Source organism: Alligator sinensis, unplaced genomic scaffold (assembly GCF_000455745.1).
Source record: "Alligator sinensis unplaced genomic scaffold, ASM45574v1 scaffold1308_1, whole genome shotgun sequence".
NCBI classification, from domain to species: Eukaryota; Metazoa; Chordata; order Crocodylia; family Alligatoridae; genus Alligator; species Alligator sinensis.
In genome coordinates, this window is record NW_005842416.1 from 1,093,736 (window position 1) to 1,111,613 (window position 17,878).

Genomic DNA, 17,878 nt, shown 5'->3' on the forward strand with positions numbered 1-17,878 from the left:
GGGGAGAGTGTTCTCAAAGCACCCCCCTGGCACTGATTGCTGCTCACACAGGACAAATATGGAAATGAGACAGTGTAACCATTCTGGTGTGCTCCTTGCTGGTACCACTCTTAGGTCACAGTGAACTGTCCTAACAATATGTTCAAGGTAACCATTCTAATTACTTAGTGTGCTGTGTTTTTCATTCTGTGACCAAAGAGAACTATTTGCATATTATTTCACAGTAAAAAGCATGCTGTTACTCTGGTAGTACTTTTATAAGTAACTTGTTTGTTGTCACTTATTAATATGCTTTTCAGTTTTTTGCCTCTCAATGTAGACGAGTTGTTCTTCTTGTGCTCTACACAGAATAAAATTGATGATTTATAGAAGCAAATAAAATTAATGAGAGCATAGAAACCTTGTACATTTAACATTTTGTGTGAATATGGTCTTTTGCAAAACGGCATGTTTTCTGGAGAAGGATAAAAGGTAAACAAAGCCATTACAGGTGATTCTCACCTTGGAACACCTGTGCAGTTGTTGTATAATTAATTTTCCAACATATCCATATTTTTAAAGTAACCCACTATTAGGAATAATGAACTTGTCTGCTCTGCCACCTGAAATGAGAGCTTTGCTGATACCAACTAAATCGTAATCTGAAGGAGCTCCTAAAACATCCGTTCTTATCCTGTTACAGAAGAAAACTTACTCTACATATAGCTTCCATATGGGAATTTTCAGTAGGGGTGCACTGATAGAGATTTTGGGGGCCAATACCGATAGCTGATTTTTAAGGAGGCATATTGGCCGATACTGATCCAATTTCTGATACAGCTGAATACAGCTGATACAGCTGCATACAGCATACAGTCTGTTGTGGTGAAAGGGGAGGGGAGAGGGCAGGGGGCAAGTACTCCTTGCCAGGGGGCAACACCCCCCCCCCCCCCCCCCCCCCTTGGTGCAGGAGGAGTGGGATAGGGGCTGGGGCAAGCACTGCCAAGCCAGGGTGTGATGGGCATGGGACAGAGCCACAGCTTGTCCAAGAAGCACGGTGGGAAGTGTGTGCCCTCAGATCTGCACAGGGCAGGGAAGAGCAGGCTGTAGCTGTGGGCTGGGGCTGGGGGCCATGCTTCACTCAGGGTGGCCGGCGGCCATGCTGGTGTCAGACAAGCACCTGGCATCAGAAGAGACAAGTTTATTATTCTCAATAGTTGGTTAGTTAAAAAACAAAACAACACACCAGTGGCTGGACATTCATACTGTAAACCTGCATATCTGAGTATGCTGTTTGTTTTTCCAGAATTGCTCAGAAACACACGATTCTAACCAAATTGCTCACCCCCTTGTGCATCTGCTCTTGACACTTTTAGGTTTATAGATACATAAAATGCTTTGCTATAAATGTTTCACTTACATGTCCTCCTACTCTCCTATTTTTCTTTTAATATTCTCACAGTTGTAACCGCTAAATAAAACCCTTTGCTTTTCTTTGCATCTCTGCATATACAGCCAGTCTGCATAGTAAACCAACCTTTATATGTCTATAAAATGGCATCAGTGAAATTTTTTAACTCCAATGAAATCGATTAAGTGATCATTTCAGATTAAAACCCAATAAGATTGCCTAGAAGTAGAGGTCAAGTATAATTCACCTTAAAGATACAGGGGATGCTGATTTAAAAAGTGGAGGCTTCCTGACAGATGTGTGGTAGACATCCTTAACAGAGGGGCAGTGATCTCATTGAACATCTGGGGCAGTGAGGAGGGTATGCAGACCACTGCAGAAGTGGGGAGGGTAGGGGAAGTCTTACCAGGATCTCTGCATACTGAAGGCAGCTGATACAAGAGGGGGAGGAGGGGGGGATGCTACTGCTGCCGCCGTTGTAGCAGCATCAGTTTGGGTGGCAGAAGCCCCATGGTGTGGGCTCCCTGGGAGCCAGCCCTGGTGCCCTGTTCTGTCCCCTCCACCCACATATACGATATTGGGCACAGGGTTGTACCTACTTTGACAAAAATGTCCTAGCTATATTCTGAAAATAGGTTTCAGGGTCTTTTGAGAGTTCTAGTAATGATTACATCTAGACAGTCTGGAGATATTAATAGATGTTATTCATATTCTATGTCGGGGCTTTTGCTTCTGGCTAAAAAAGTTGGATAGTCAAGTGAAAATTAAAAATAATGATAAAAAAGCAGAAACAAAATGTTATTTATTCTCAGAGAATCAAGGTTATTTTAAATCTTGGATAAATGTTCAGTGAGATATTGTTTTAGCTAAACGTTTAAGGTAAAGTCCTGTCCTGTTACAGTCACCAGGTATTTTCCATTGACTGCTGTATAGCCAGAATTTCACTCCATCTTTCATTTCTGATACGTTGTAGTGACATTGTATTTTTGGACTTAATCTTCTCGCCTGGTTCATCATAATTTTATTCCCCAAGTACTTTTTGAAAATATTTCCAGAGACAGATTTATTAATGAGTCAAGAATTGTTCTGAATGAAAATGGTATAAGAAGAGTACTCTGAGTTGTAATGATCTCTTAGTAGGTAGATTTTTTTCTTCTTCTTTCAGACAGACAACAACATGAAAATGAGAGGTGAATCACAGGATTTTCTTAGTGCTGTGTTGGCATAAGTTTGTAGTGATGACCCACATATATGAAATGGCATTTCAGTTTTATGCTAGTTAGAAACAGTTTGTAATGTTCTTTGAGAGTTTAGGATAAAAGAATGCTAAACCCTGACTTTGGGTACATAGATGATTTAGGCTGGGTACAGACATTATACTTGATGTGCATTAAGTGCACAGGAAGTGCTTTAAAGCCATAACAGAACAGATGTTCATGGCACTTAAAGTGCTTTAAAAATGGCAGATCCCACTCTGAGTTAACTTTTGATGGATGTGTTATTAAATTAAAGCACTTTAGGGCTCTTTTTTTGAATATCTGTACCACATCTATCATACTATGTAGGTCGCATTCTGCTGCCATCCGGTGAAAAGCTGGCAGGGTAGACCCATGCTGGAACTGCTGTCTGCAGCTGTCAAGAGGCTGGGGTGAAGTGAGGAAGGGAACCCCCTGCCATGTGGACCCGGCTCAGCTTCCCCCACCCAGAGAACCCAGCCAGCAAGCTGTGGGGGACCCCAGTCCCTGTCCCCCCTTTTCCCCCCAGCCTCTGCTGATAGTTGCCAGCTGGCAAGGTAGAGGGCAGAGTTGTCTTCAGCAGCCTCCTGGGAGGCATTCCGGAGCGTCCTATCTGCTTGCCTTGGCCAGTGCAGGCAGGTATTGAGTCCCTCTCCCCCCCCCGCCCCTCCCAACCAAATGGCGAATGTCTGTTTGGTTCATTCCTGATCTAATTTATATCACCTTAAGTACAGTGTATGAGCACTTTCACCAGGGGCTTTTTGAATGCCTGTACTTAGCCCTAGTGAAGAAATGGACATGAAAAATTGACTGTTCTTGCTGAAAACAACAAGATAGACACTTTCCATGTATGTCTGGTCCCAGCAACATCCTCTATTCTCTTTCAGTCCTATATGTGTCTTATGGGAGCTCTTTTGCCCAGAATATGCACTGGCATCAGAATGCATGTTTTTTTTATGGATGCTGACACAGCATGAAATATTATGCTGCCTTTCCTTTAGGGTTGAAAGTCCAGTTTCTGCATTACCTTTAAGCTCTGTCAAAGGAATTATTCTTTGTTTACACTGGTATAAAGGAGAGCAGAATTTATTCCAGCTTCTTGTATTGTAAAGTTGTTCTTCTATAAGCAGTGTGGTGCTTAGATTGCATTTTAATGTCAAAGTTTCATGTGACTATAAATACTTCCTTTCTTTCTGTCTCTTTTTTAAACCTAGGACACAAAAATAGCTTCACTTGAGCGCAATATAAGGGATCTCGAAGATGAAATACAGATGTTAAAGACAAATGGAGTTCTGAACACAGAGGACCGTGAGGAAGAGATCAAACAAATAGAGGTTTACAAGAGTCACTCGAAGTTCATGAAAAATAAGGTACTGTCAAATAATAAATAGTTTAGTGGCATTAAAATAATGTGAACAGCAGTTTTAATTGGCCTCTTTTCAACTTAAGTAATTCTCTGAAAGTTTGTTATAAGTAAAACTATAACAAGCGATATTGAAAGATTTGCTTCAGGGCATTTCTTTTTTTTTTATAAATAAAGGCATTTTAAGTACTGAGTCGGGAAAGGTAGGTAGGAGTCAAATTCACTACATGTCCTCAGCAAACATAAATTGATTAATAGACAACATTTTTTAATGTTTTCAACTATGTTCCCCTATGAGTTCGTCTACCCTATTTCATAGTTTGTCTTTTTATTTTCTTTCTTTCTGTCCTCTGTGACTCAGCGTATTCTTTTTTTTTAGGGTGCAAAGAGCATTTATAGATGTACTCTCAGAGGCGGGGGAGGGGGAGATAGTTTATTTAGGGTGACTCCGAAAGCTGCTCTAATTCAAGCACTTGGAGCGTCACGTGTATCAGTGTGTCTACACTGAAAAATGGTGGTGGGGGTGCTTTAACTAAAGCTCGTTGGATGAGCTTTTATTTAAAGCACCCCGCCACCATTTTTCAGCGTGGGATGCACTGATACACATGACATGAGTCTCAATTAATCGAGTCTGCTCCGATGCATTGTAATTACAGCGCATTGGAGCAGCCTCATGTACATGTACAGGTGCCTAAAGAATGCTAAATGGTTTTCCATTCTGACCCATGGTATTTTCAGGACAATTTGTAACTTAAGTTTCTCAAGACCTTACCATTATGACTGGCACCCATAACATAACTAGGGCTGGGGAAAAGGACTATGTGCCCCAAGTGTCAATTTAGAGGAGATACCAGCAGCATCCTTGGCATGTCTGGTCCCTCTCTCCAGCACGCAACAACATCTCTGCCCAGGGTACCAAAACTGCTAGTTATGCCTCTGGTTAGTACCCCTGCAAGCTGTCATTTCCACTGTGACTTGTACACTAATGCAGTATTTTTAAAAAACTTTTCTTTTTGTGGTTTGCACTGACATTGCTTTTCAGCTGAGGATCTCAAATATTTTAAAGGGTGGTAGATAAAGTGGTCAGATGAATTGGCCAGGATCGTACAGCAAGTTTAGTCACAAAGTTAAGAATACAGTCCTATGTCAAGCTATTAGACTCACTGGACAATACCGTTTCTTAATTTTAAAATGTATCAGACTGAAGTTGTCATCCCAGCTTACTTTTTACGTCATTTAATTTATATTTGTACAGGTGCTCTATAAGTAAAGTGTATGCCAAACTTAGTTGGGGGAGTTGTTATTTTAAGATTAGTTTTCTGATTTTTAATTTTTTTGTAAACTGTCTGAACATTTTAAAGTCGTTTTTAAAAGCTGCAGTCTATTCTTGGTAATATCCAGTGTACCCGTTCTGATTTTTTCCCTGTATTTCTACAGTAGCAAGGTATAAAAAGGCTTTCTGTAATGTAGGGGTAGGTCAGCCAAATGTTTTAAAGTGGAAAAACTGGGGGACAGATAATTGAGGATGGGGGAATTAGACATATATAGGGATCACTTTTGGGGGCACAAGGAGGAAAACATTTTATTATAAGATCCCTTAAGATGCAAAGGAACATGCAATGACAGTAGCATTAGGGATGCTGAAGATAAAGGCCAGCCATTTGGCCTTCTGCAAGGAAGAGGAGACTATCATAATGCTAGAGTACATGTAGGTAAAAATTCTATAATAATTGTGATCATTGGAAAGCTTGACATGCATTTTTAGTTTGCTTGATTTCTATTTTAATCCTTCCCACTCAAAATTTAATTTTTGTGAAATTCTGTGGGACTAATTGTTGTTAGCTGAATTAAAAATTAGAAAAGCTATTTTTATATTGAAATTTGTATATATGGACTTGGAAAATTACTGCCCAAGGAAATGTTGCTGCTGCTACTTTCTTAGAGCCTGTATGGCTGGAGGAATGAGAACATGGGTAGGCAATAGTGGGGGCCTACAGGCTCTCTTTATGGCTACTTACATCACTGATATATTAACAGTACTTTGCACTTATATAGCATGTTCAGTTCAGGTATGCGACAGCCTTATGAAGTAGGTAAACACCATCATCCTTATTTTGTAAGTTGATAAGCTAAGGGTCATAATGATTATGTGTGTTGTTTAAGGTCACCAAATTGACATTGTCAGCAGAATTAAAATTCAAGGTTCCTTGATCTCCAGATTTCTCAATAAGTTACTAGATTATAGTATCTTTTAGGGCCTTCTTACATGTTACACTATGAGCTGCACAAATGTTGATCAGTGTTGCTACATGTTAATTTTAGGCAGCTTCTAGATCTCTTAACCCCTGGATTGTCCACACATTTACAGCTGAAACTAATTTTAAGCATGCTTCAGGTTGCTTAAAGTTACAGTACTCTAGGGCAGGTTTATCTCTGATTTGTGTTACCCAGCTCATGTTCCATTAATGTGTGTGGCCACTCCCCACAGATGAGCCACCCAAACTGTAGTCCTCTAGCATCCCAGAATGCAGTGTCCCCTCCCCCATCCCCGTGTTCTGTATGGACAAACTTCCAGCCCCTGAACTGTACTGGCGAGGAGGTGGTTTTGGCACCAAGCCAACTCGTCGTCTTGCCCCCAGGAGTGTGATCTCCCCATCCTCAGGGGTGCAACCCCATGCAAATAGCCTGCAGAGCATGTCAGCTGGCCAGGTCACAAAGCACGGACAGGTCCCGGAGTGCAGTGTAGAGGGGATGGAAGGGGAACAAGGTAGGGGGCCAGATCGGTTATCCATGAGTTAGGTCTTCCTTCCCAATGCAAGTGTTTTTCCTCACTGCTCCCTCCTTCCAGCTACTGTGGGAAGCACAACCAGCACCCCCTATGCCCCAATCCCAATTCCAGTTTCTTAAAACATGAGACCTTCTTCAATGTACTTCCTCTTTATTTATTCTTAAATTATTTTTTTACTTCTTTTTATTTTATCTTTCAGTAGTGACTTTCTTCATTTCACCACCCTTCCCTCATCTGTGTTTTCTTGCCACCTCCCATTTCATTACCCACCTCTATCCCATTAACTCTCTGCCTCCCAGCTTCATGTTCCTGCCCCCTCAAGCCATCTCCCCCCCCCCCCCCCCCCCCCCCCCCCCCCCAGCTAGAGCAGGGATAGAAGCCTGTCCTGGCTCACCAGCCTTGTAAAGGTAACTCACAGCTGTAGCTCCTACTCAGGCCGGAGCTCACCAGCCCTCTGGAGGCAGGTCACAGCTGTGCAAATGGGGGGCAGTCAGAGAAAGGTTTTAGCCTTAAGGTGTGACTGCTCCAAACTCAAGCTAGCACTAACACCACTCAACATTTGAGCAGCTCAAAGTGCATTGTGTAACAAGGCCCTTTGTGCGAGTTTGAGTTTGGAGCAGTCATACAATTAGGTCAGTAGGGGCCTGAAGGACTAAAAGATAAAAAGCCTGCCTGCCTACACTCCATTGCCATTGCTGCTGGGCTGCTGCTCTTATGAAGGTCGTGTCTGGCCCAGTTATGTTGAGCCCAGTTAACACTTTCCTGCCTGCTCCCCTGGAAGTAAATAGCAGGGAGGGAGCAGTGAGTGGGGGTCTGGGGTGCTGGGGAGGGTAGGAAGCAGGGCAGTGGGTCTGGTTTAGGCAGCATGGTGGGGGGCAGGCAAGGTGTTTACGCTAAGGTGTAACCTAGAGTAGTTACACCTTCATGTAAAACAAGCTGGGTAACATGGATCAGGGATAATCCTGCCCTTGAGTGGTGTAACTTTGAGATGCCTAACATGTGCTTAAATCTAATTTCAGGAGTTAGTGTGTGGACAATCCAAGGGCTAAGAGCTCCAGGAACCACCCAAATTACTGTGTAACAAGGACCTTAGATAACTTACAATTGAAGACTGAGTTTTCCCATGTGTAAAATGGGAGTATAGATAATTACATGGTACTAAATGATTAGGATCTGAAGCCTCAGAAGGAAACTACTACAGTACCTTAGTTTTAGAAAGTGTGGGCTACCCTGGGTAAATGACAGCATACTTCAGCTTCTTGTGGCATCCTGGCACATTTTTGCTTTTAGATTGGATTCTTCCCATGGGAGAAAGGGAAGCTTGAGGCCTTTTCAGAAGCTTAAGCTATGTTTTAAAAACAGCTATATCTCTGGCGTTTTTGTGCTCAAAACTCTCTTTTAAGCTCCCTAAATGGAGTTACTGTTACTATGACTACAGTAAATCTTTAAATGGGGTTAACCTGCAGATGTGTAGTTTTTAGTGACCTCCAAAGTAACTTCTAAAATGTGTCATTAAATACACAAAATCTTTTAAAGTACAAATAATGTACAAAGCCTAGTATGCAAAAGGGAGCTCTAATGATTTTGAAGAGGAAAAGGTTCACTATATTTCTGTGATCTCAGGAGCAGATGAATGAGAGGAAGATTACTATACATACCATTGTTTTGTCACAACCTTCTGATCAGTGCTTTGATAAGTGTGTCACATTCTGATGAAATCCTGTACAACTTCTTTCACCAGTCCTGTCCTTCCTCTTACAATTGAGATTTGCAGCAAAGATACTAGATCTGCCATTCATCACAGAACCTTTCAAGGTGGAAAATATATTTATATGGCTGTCAGCAAGCAGATCTTATTATACTCAATCTGTTGAACCCGAGATCAGCGATAAGAAATTCTGATAAATATAACTCCTGATTGATGCCAAACAGTAGAACAAGGCTCTTTTCATGATTAACAACTGTAGGTGCCATAATGCTCTTTAAAATAATTTTACTTAAAGAATTAATATGTTGTGTTTAGTTCCTTCTTAATTTGAATAAAAATGGAAGGTGTACCAGCTGTACAGAGGCCATCAGCGAACATTCCTTTATTGCATTTGAAAAGCAGAATGCATCAAAATGTTTTCCTGTTACGCAGAATGTAACATTTATAATAAACATACTCCTTTAAACTCAATCATCTGATAGTCCTTTGTTACTGAATTGACAAAGAGGAGAAAAATTGTAGGAACTGATAGGAAAAAGAAGTTGTAAGTTATTTCCCCTTGCAAGAACAGACTTATTTTTGTTGTCTCTAGTAATGGGCCAACGTTAACAATACTTAGTGCAGATGCCACCATTCAGTAAATAAAGAGATAATCAAAAAAGAAATTAAAAATAATTTCTGATGTCTGTGGCGGCAAACATTTTTGGATGCCTACTTTAAGTATCTACAGAAATAGAGATGACAATATTTGTTCTTGAAATCATTTCTGCTTTATGGAACAATTTTCTGCTTAGTGGGGTTATGTTTTAGCTAAGAAAAAGGTTTTTATTCAGTGATACCATATGAGAAAAATTGGCTGGTTGGACTTCTAGAATTAATGTAATTAGCTCATTTTAATGCTGTCAGACTAGCTTTAGGAATTAATATGAAACTCCGGTGACAGCGTAATACAGCTTAATTTAAAATCTGTTTCAAGAAATAATGAATCAGTTTCGGAGAATAGTTTCTATCAATTACAGAAAGTCATGCTGTGGAGACACTGCATGGTGAATAACTTAAAACTTTAAGGCAGAAGGCCAATCATGGACTGAGAAAAAATTAAGATGTTTAGGTAAATTATGTTTAAGATGAGCTTACAAGGCAGTTGCAAGTAAAAGAAATATAGGAACTGCAGGAGGAAGAGAACTGTAAGGAAGCCTGTCACAGTTACTAGTGGCTGCTGATGAGAAGATTTTTATACTACCAGTGACAGGGTTGTGATACGGATGGAAAGGTAAGTGTTAGGTTAGTCTGGGGGCTCAAGAAACTACAGCAAGTCCATGGAGAGATCCAGAAACAAAGTAAGCTTTGTTGATCTGTGCTCTGAAAAAACGTTGGCTGGGAAACAATAGGAATTAAAGATAGAGTTGGGTTTAGGTCATAAATAAGGTTACGTTCCTTACCTTAATTCTACCACTATTATTTTCACTTGTCCTGTGGGATCTTATCCTCAGCTGATATAATTCAGCATAGTTCCATTGACTTATTTGGAGTAACATAGCTGAAAAACTGGTGCATTATGTTTTAAAACATAATGCATACAGTCTGGAGGGCAGAGGTCATCTCTCTCTCTCATTCAGTAGAAAGGTACATGCTTTTTGGTGCTGAGGCAAAAACTGCATGTAGAAGATGGAAGATAATAGCTTTTTGCAGGTTCTAATATCTGAGAAGCTAGACCTTATAGAGGTGACAGAAGAGTGAGTTATAGTGTAAACTGAGGGAAGACAGAGCCATGGATAAGGGTTAGGATTTCAGCAAAGGTAGAGTTGATGTCGGGGCATATTAGGCAATGGTAAAGAGGTGGTGACAGGCAAATTGCACATGAGATACATGAGAGAATGAGGAGGTCAGGATGAGGGACAAACCTAGAGGTCCTTGGATATCATCAGGTTTATCCAGGTTATCTTTATTTTAATCTTTCTAATGCATAGCAAGGTTGTGGTCAATATTTTATTTTTTGACATTGACAGAGACGCACGTGTCCTTGTTGGAGCAGGACTACTACTTCTATTCAGTTTGACCTTTAGTGGAATGAATATGCAAACACTTCAGCTAGGAGACAGAAAATTATTTAAAGAAGTGCTTATTTTTTAAGGATAACAATACTGCACAAGAATCTTTTAACAATAATCTTATGTAAAAATTGTTTCTTCAGATGATTATGTGATGCCGCTTTCTGTGTTGGACATACTTGTTTCCCTATCTGTTTCCCTTTCTTGCCTTGCTTTGGTAGAGACCTCAATCTTTCGACTTTCTTTTTTTAATAAAGAGTTTTCGAAAGACACAGTTATCCTAACTCAAGTCTTTTCCTTTTCATTTGAGGACTGTAACATATTTTCTTAAACTCCTGACAGTTTGCAAATCTCCTAACCAGAACAGCATGCTAATGAGCAGTTTCTGAGACACAAGGAACATGCCTATGATGAAAATGAAGTAATTTTCCAAGGCTGATTATTTCTCAGGGTGTTGGTTGTGTCATGTACAAAACTGGGAAGAGGTTCCAGTAGAGATTAGGTGTGCGTGATGTCCACATGGGTCTCATAGAAAGCATATGATGTAATTCAGATTGGCCTCTGATCTAGTTTTCCTCTTATATATCCCACAGACAGACTTTCCCATCTTTATTTTGCATACATTTTTGTCTCTGTTACTATATCTGCTTACATGTTCTGTCAAAGGAAGTAAATAAGAAGGAAGGAAGAAGGTGATTTTCCTTCAAGCTCAACTCTTTAATGTTTTTCTTAAGCAATGCCTGCCTTTAGCACAGCTTTAATTTTTTACTTTAACTTTCCTGACATCATCTTTTTATTGTAATCATTTTTCTTTCTTTTGATAAATTCAGACTATGAAGGTGATTGCTTTCATTTTCTGTGTCAGTTAGGCTTTTATGTGATAGGCAAAGGGTGCCTAGCCAAATTCTCGAACCAACTAGACAAACATAGTGAAACTTGTGGCGAGAAGAAGGGTATATATGTGTTAAGGTGTATATGTAGAGTCTGTAGTCTGAAGAATTGCCTTTTGGATTTCATTTTAAAGAAATCACTTTCATATGTCAAACAGAAACAGCGTGTGATCAGAAACAAATATTTCCACCAAACTTGTGATGCAATGTTACATCTGTGAAATATTTTAGTGCATCAATCTTGAGGATATGGCTGAACATGACAAACTTGTTGGGTTTTTTAAAAGGATGTTTTTGACTACCATTCTATCCAGCTCTTGATTTCCCTCATCCCAAATGTCCTATGGGATTAGACTGAAATTAGAGGATGGAAAGGGTAGCACTAGCAGTCTAGTGCTCATCCTTATACAATTTAAATTTTCTTATAAAATACAAATTTTTAAAACTGAAGGTTGTGAAGAAAAACTTAATGTAAATCAGGTGTTCTCTCCTTCAGTCTGCAGGACTGTCCAAAACAATAGCTTTGAGAGATGTTACTGCCCATGACATAACTGTTCCATGACATAAAAGCCCTTAAGTCATCTGATGACCAGAGTTGCAGCATAGAAGTTTGCAAAGAATATTTGTTATATCATCTAGTCTTATGGTTCTCAACCAGTTTTTTTGTACTAGGTCCCATTTGTAAACATCAATGGCCAGTCCCATCCCAGTGCCCCTCACTCCCAACCTACTGCCCCCCACCCCCAGGCCCCAGCTCCCTAGTGTGTGGGGCAGGGGTTTGTGTGTGGGGGTAATGGGGGGTCCCAAGCAGCCCCTTACAGGCAGGAACTCTGCCAGCCTGCAAGGGAAAAGGCACAGCTTCCTACATTTTTCTTCTTTAAAGGAAAATCCATTTTTAAAGTTTCTTCACGACCCTTTGATATATTTTTGTGACCCACTTTTGGGTTGCGACCCATGGGTTGAGAAATGCTGATCTAGTCCTAGGGTGCATTGCTTCATCTCTTTAAACTTCCCTGGAAAACAACATAAGGAAACCCCTACCCCAGCACAGATCTGAACCTCAGGTTCATTCTCCCTACCCAGCAGCATGAAGCATGGGAGAAATTCCTTCCCACCTCCAACCAACAATGTGAGCAAAGAGCAGGTGAGCAGAGATACCTCTGCCCTGGTGGAGCACAGCCTGGGATTCCCTTGACTTCCCTCCACATGTGCAGTGAGCAGGAGACACCCTACCTGGGTCATACTATAGCCTGGGGTCTCCAGAGCAGCAGCAAGCATGGTGGGGGTGGGGAGAGGAGGTGGGATTTTCCCACCCCTGCCCATGCTTGCTGCTGCCCAGGAGACCCCAGGCTGTCCCCCCGTCCCTTCATGTGTGGTGGAAAGTGTGTGTGTGTTGGGGATATCCCCACCACCCCAGACTGCTGCTGTCTGATAGATCCTGGGGGGGTCTTAGAGAATGACTCCTTAGTAGAGGCATTGAATTCCATCATTGGTGCTGCTGACCACAGAGAGCTTTCCCAGCTGGTCAGCAGGAGTGGCACAGGCTGTTATGCCTTTTTTCCTTCTCATGACATCCTGCCCTATGCAAGTGTAGTCATGCATACGACTTAAAGTCTTTATCATGGAAGAAAAGCTATGCTGCAATTGGAACAATGTCTTGATCCACCATTAGATTCTGGGAATCAGTCTGGAAGGGAGTGAGATGTTTGGTTACACCTGCATGAAAGCTTCATTTTACATATACTGTATGTAGTTTATGTCTCCCTAACCTCCTTTCACCGTAGGTAAACTTCATTGGGAAAACTGAACTGGGGTCTGTTGTGAGCTGTGTGCCAGACTTTCATCTATTTTGCTATTCACTACAATAGAAGCAGCACCAAACGCTCTTTAAAGCCAAATACTTGGAGGTGTACAGTACCCATAAATCCCATTACCCAAAGGATATCATGGGTGCTCAGAGTCAGAACTTTAATTCTGCCCTAGACCCTGTAACTGTCATCTTCACTGCACAATGATGTCTGAATTTAACTACAAGTTGGAAATGAAAATAATGGTTTAATCGATATCTTTGCTGTTGCAGATTGACCAACTGAAACAGGAACTTTCAAAGAAAGAATCAGAACTTCTTGCCTTACAAACTAAGCTTGAAACCCTTAGCAATCAGAATTCAGATTGCAAGCAACACATTGAAGTGCTTAAAGAGTCGCTTACTGCCAAAGAACAGAGAGCTGCCATACTTCAGACAGAGGTAAAGTATTTTTGCATCATACAATTCAATATAAATGTTTAGTTAATGGTGTGTGTCAGGGTTAAAATGATGTATATGCAGACGATACATCCAAGTCTTTGTTCACTTTGCTAAAAAACAGTGAAATAGCTTAAACCCCTGCCATGTGCTAATACGTTCAACATATTTTCCTTTTTAGAGTGTGCCAAAATGTATCCTGTAGTTCTTGAAAAGCACCTAGGGATGAATTTTTAAAGGTATTTAGGTGCCTGATTCCCATTGATTTCAGTGGGAAATAGGCAGTAAATAGCTTTGAGGTTCTGGGCTCTACTCACTTCATTTGTAGTCATGCCTGTGTTAGGGTATCAGGATTAGAGCCAAGTGTAGAATTTACAGCATCAAATGTATGCCTCAGTTGCTCAGATTTTCCTTTTCTTCGGTGCATTATTATATATGGCAATTCTTATTTTTTATTAATATTTTCACTCCTAATTTCAAGTCTTCCTCAGCTAGTTTGCTGAATCTTTATTCTGTTTGTTCAGACCTAATGCTCATTCATGTACTTCATATTATAGATTTTAAATCCACACAGTGAAATTTACTACTTTATTTACTCAAATACAATATGAGTTTTTTCCCCCCAATTAGCCTGGGGGGAAAAGCCCTTCACCTTACATTCATATACAAGGAAACTGCATTAAATATATTATCTATCTTTGAACTGCTGCTAAAAGCAGAATGTGATGAGTAATGGAAACCAACTATGAAGTTGATCAATGTAGCCAGCACTGACCGTGGCTGTTAAGTACTTGGCCCATATTGGGCAAACAGGCTGATGGGAACCTCCCACAAGGGTTTGTTGGTGCAACCTACCCGAATAAGATATATCGTAGTACCCATTGAGCACAGACCCCTTTAGCACTGGCTCGTTTTCAAATCATGGTTAATCCACTACATTGCATACATTTTGACTTCCTCTTCACTCCCGCAGCTGAGCTGCACCTTTCTTTCTCATTTCCAATGATTTCTTTACCAGCCTTAAATTCCTGGCAAACATCACCAAACGGGGCCCCAAACAGTTCACCCAGAATCCCTCTGCCCCCTCTCATAGCCTGGCAGATATGCTTAGTGCGGTCCCACCCTCCATGAGATGAAGCCAGACTAGGTTGCCCTATGCTTCATCTGCATATACATTTTTGAAGGATCCCAGGATTCGTAACAAGAACACCAAGTTTCAGTCATGAGTGGGGGCTGATTAGCACATGGACCCTTTGTGGGGGTTATCTGAAGTACACACACATACTGAGCAGTACTGAGCTGTGGGGTCACCATGACCTGAAATGCCGTTGGCTCTTCTGGGGCCAGTGATCTATATAATAAATCATGAGTCTTTTGGTTTTCAACTAATATGCATAGTTTATACTCTATATAAACCAGTGCCAAAGTGGTGCTTAAAGGGTCTGTTTATAGAGTACCTGTGCTAAAACTTGCTGCAGTTTCAAAAAAGGTAAAATATATCAGTTCTGGATGAACTAAGTCTGTGGGTACTGTTTACAAATGTTACTGCTATGTTTTTTTCAAGGTAGTTTTTTTCCAAATTTGCTCTTCATTTTCATGTGCTCAGGGAGAGCAGGGTCTGACAGTAAGGAAGGGGGGGGAGAGTGCTGCAGGGGGAAGAAGTTGTGAGGGGTAGACAGCAAAGGGACTACCTGGCCCCTCAGATTGATTTTTCCCTGCTCAGGTGTGGGTTTCAAGACACACCTCCAATGATTAGATTCTATGCCTGGAAATTATACCAAAATTATATTTTTCCATATAGAGAATCTAATTATTAAGGGGTCTTCTTATATTCAGGGTCATTTTATATTTGAGTAAATGTGGTAGGGTGTTCTGAAATGTTTTGGGCAGAGTTTCAGTATATTGATCTGATTTAAAATATGAGTAGAATGTTAATCATTGACGTGGGCCAGTATACTTGGATTTTTTATGAACAGCGTTTTAAGGACAGATCTTGAAAATGTGCAAGTTGCAGCACTTGATACTTAACTGCGGTACTTAACTGCGGTTTATATAGTTGACAATGTTTTCAAATGTGAAGGAATAAATCTTTCCAACATTAAAAGTTGGTTTCTCCAAGCTAATTTTACATGCTGTTTTTAAGTCGGTACACATTAAATGTAAAAAGTGGTTAAAATTATTGCTATTATAACTTTTTATGTGTAATTTTTAATTAGCATACACATCAAAGAAACACAATTAGCACTTCAGTTAGACCATGGAAAGTATTTTAGGGATAATGTTGCATTCAGAAAAGTATACTAGCTACATGTATTAGATTTGCATAAAGTGCTTTACAATTTAGTTCTATTTAAAGGAATTCTGTGAGGAAGGCAGAGTCTGCTTTAGTCCATTATCTTCATGGTGAGGGAAGGAAGGTTGGTATTAACCATAGAGAAAAAAATAAATGTTCTAAGATTCTTGGCATTCTACAAGACACCTGCTCCATCCTCTTATTCAGTCAAAAATCTCCAGATTTCAATTATATCTTTAGTGGTCCAATAGAACAACAGACAAAACATACGTATAGAATTGTGATAACTGAGGAAGATAATAAAATGTAGTAGATCTTATCTTTAACTTTGGAGTAATATAGCTGATATGCCTTATCAAGTTAGGTATCATCTGCCATAGTTTTGGTGACAATGAATTTCCATCAGTTTTATATTATTTTGATTTCCTAATTCTTTATCAGTCTAACACACTCCAGTTTTTATTTTTGGCAGATAGACTTTTGGTGAAGTTGCATGTTATGCTTAGATCATACTAAGGGTACTCAAAGTGCAAGCACATTAAAACTTGTTAACTCATGCTAAGTGCCTTCTAAGTGACTCAGTGATACCACTTCAGGAGTGGGTTAACTCTGGGCTGTACTACATAGCTCATGTTAGGGTAACTTCAGTCTGTTCCACAGAGAAAACAAGCAATTTGTAATCCTCCAGCATACACCATACCTAGTCCCTGTGTTCTGGGAAGGAATAGAGCCCAGGAACACCTATACATGTGCACAGTGCCTGCTCCAACACATTCTAATTAGAATGTATTAAAATTACGGGCCGACGAAAGGTAAAGCGCTGTTCGACCTGGTACTGGCAACCGGGGATGACCTAATCAGCAATCGAAGGGAAGCTGGGTGACAGTGACCACGAGCTGATCACCTTCACTATCCGCCGTAAAGCTGGCAAGCCAGTCAGTAATGCAGAAGTCCTCGACTTCATGAAAGCTGACTTTGACAAGCTAAGGAGGCTTGTCAGTGAGGCCTTAAAGGGCCACAACCCAAAGGGGAGGGGAGCTCAGGATGGGTGGTTGCTCCTTAAGGGAGCAATCCTGGATGCGCAAGCAAAGTCTATCCTGTCTTGGAGGAAAGGCAGCAAAAGATCACAGCAGCCCCCTTGGCTCTCCAGGGAACTAGCGGACCTCCTGCATCTTAAAAGGAAGACCTACAAAGGATGAAGGACTGAAACCACCACCAAGAAGGGATACTCTGTTCTGGTCCGGACCTGCAGAGAGCAAACCAGGAAAGCCAAGGTTGCGACGGAACTCCAACTAGCTACAAATATCACGGACAATAAAAAGTCCTTTTTTAGATATGTAGGGAGCAGGAGGAAAAACAAAGGCAACATTGGACACCTGCTAAACCAGATGGGACAACTGATGACCGACGCCTAGGAAAAAGCAAATTTGCTAAATGGGTACTTTGCACCAGTTTTTCACCAGACCCATGGGATGCCCCTGCCCACTGCAGGACAGGGATGCCTGGGTGAGGGAGATTCCTTACCCTCCATAAAAGCTGATCTTGTGAAGGAACACCTTGAGAGGCTGGATACCTTCAAGTCAGCTGGCCCTAACAGTTTACACCCCAGGGTATTCAAGGAGCTGGCTAGCATCATAGCTCAGCCTCTGGCATGGATCTGTGAGAACTCCTGGTGCTCTGGTGAAGTGCCCGAAGACTGGAAGAAGGCCAATGTGGTGCCTGTCTTCAAGAAAGGGAGGAAAGTGGATCTGGCAAACTACAGGTCCATCAGCCTGACCTCTATCCTGGGGAAGGTCTTGGAAAAGATTATCAAAGAGGCCATCCTTAACAGACTAGCTGAGGGCAATATCCTGAGGGATACCCAGCATGGGTTTGTTGCGGGTAGGTCTTGCTTGACCAATCTCATTTCCTTTTA

The 17,878-nt window shown here is 41.0% G+C and overlaps 1 protein-coding gene across 1 annotated transcript in view; it reads left to right on the forward strand.

Moving 5' to 3' along the window:
• The window catches only part of LOC102387461 (ERC protein 2), a 500,449-nt gene that overhangs the window by 268,643 nt on the left and 213,928 nt on the right, over positions 1-17,878 (forward strand). The window contains exons 4-5 of the mRNA XM_025211594.1: positions 3,840-3,995; positions 13,506-13,673. Of these exons, the coding sequence (XP_025067379.1) occupies positions 3,840-3,995; positions 13,506-13,673 (324 nt within the window). The remainder of the gene's footprint in view (positions 1-3,839; positions 3,996-13,505; positions 13,674-17,878) is intronic.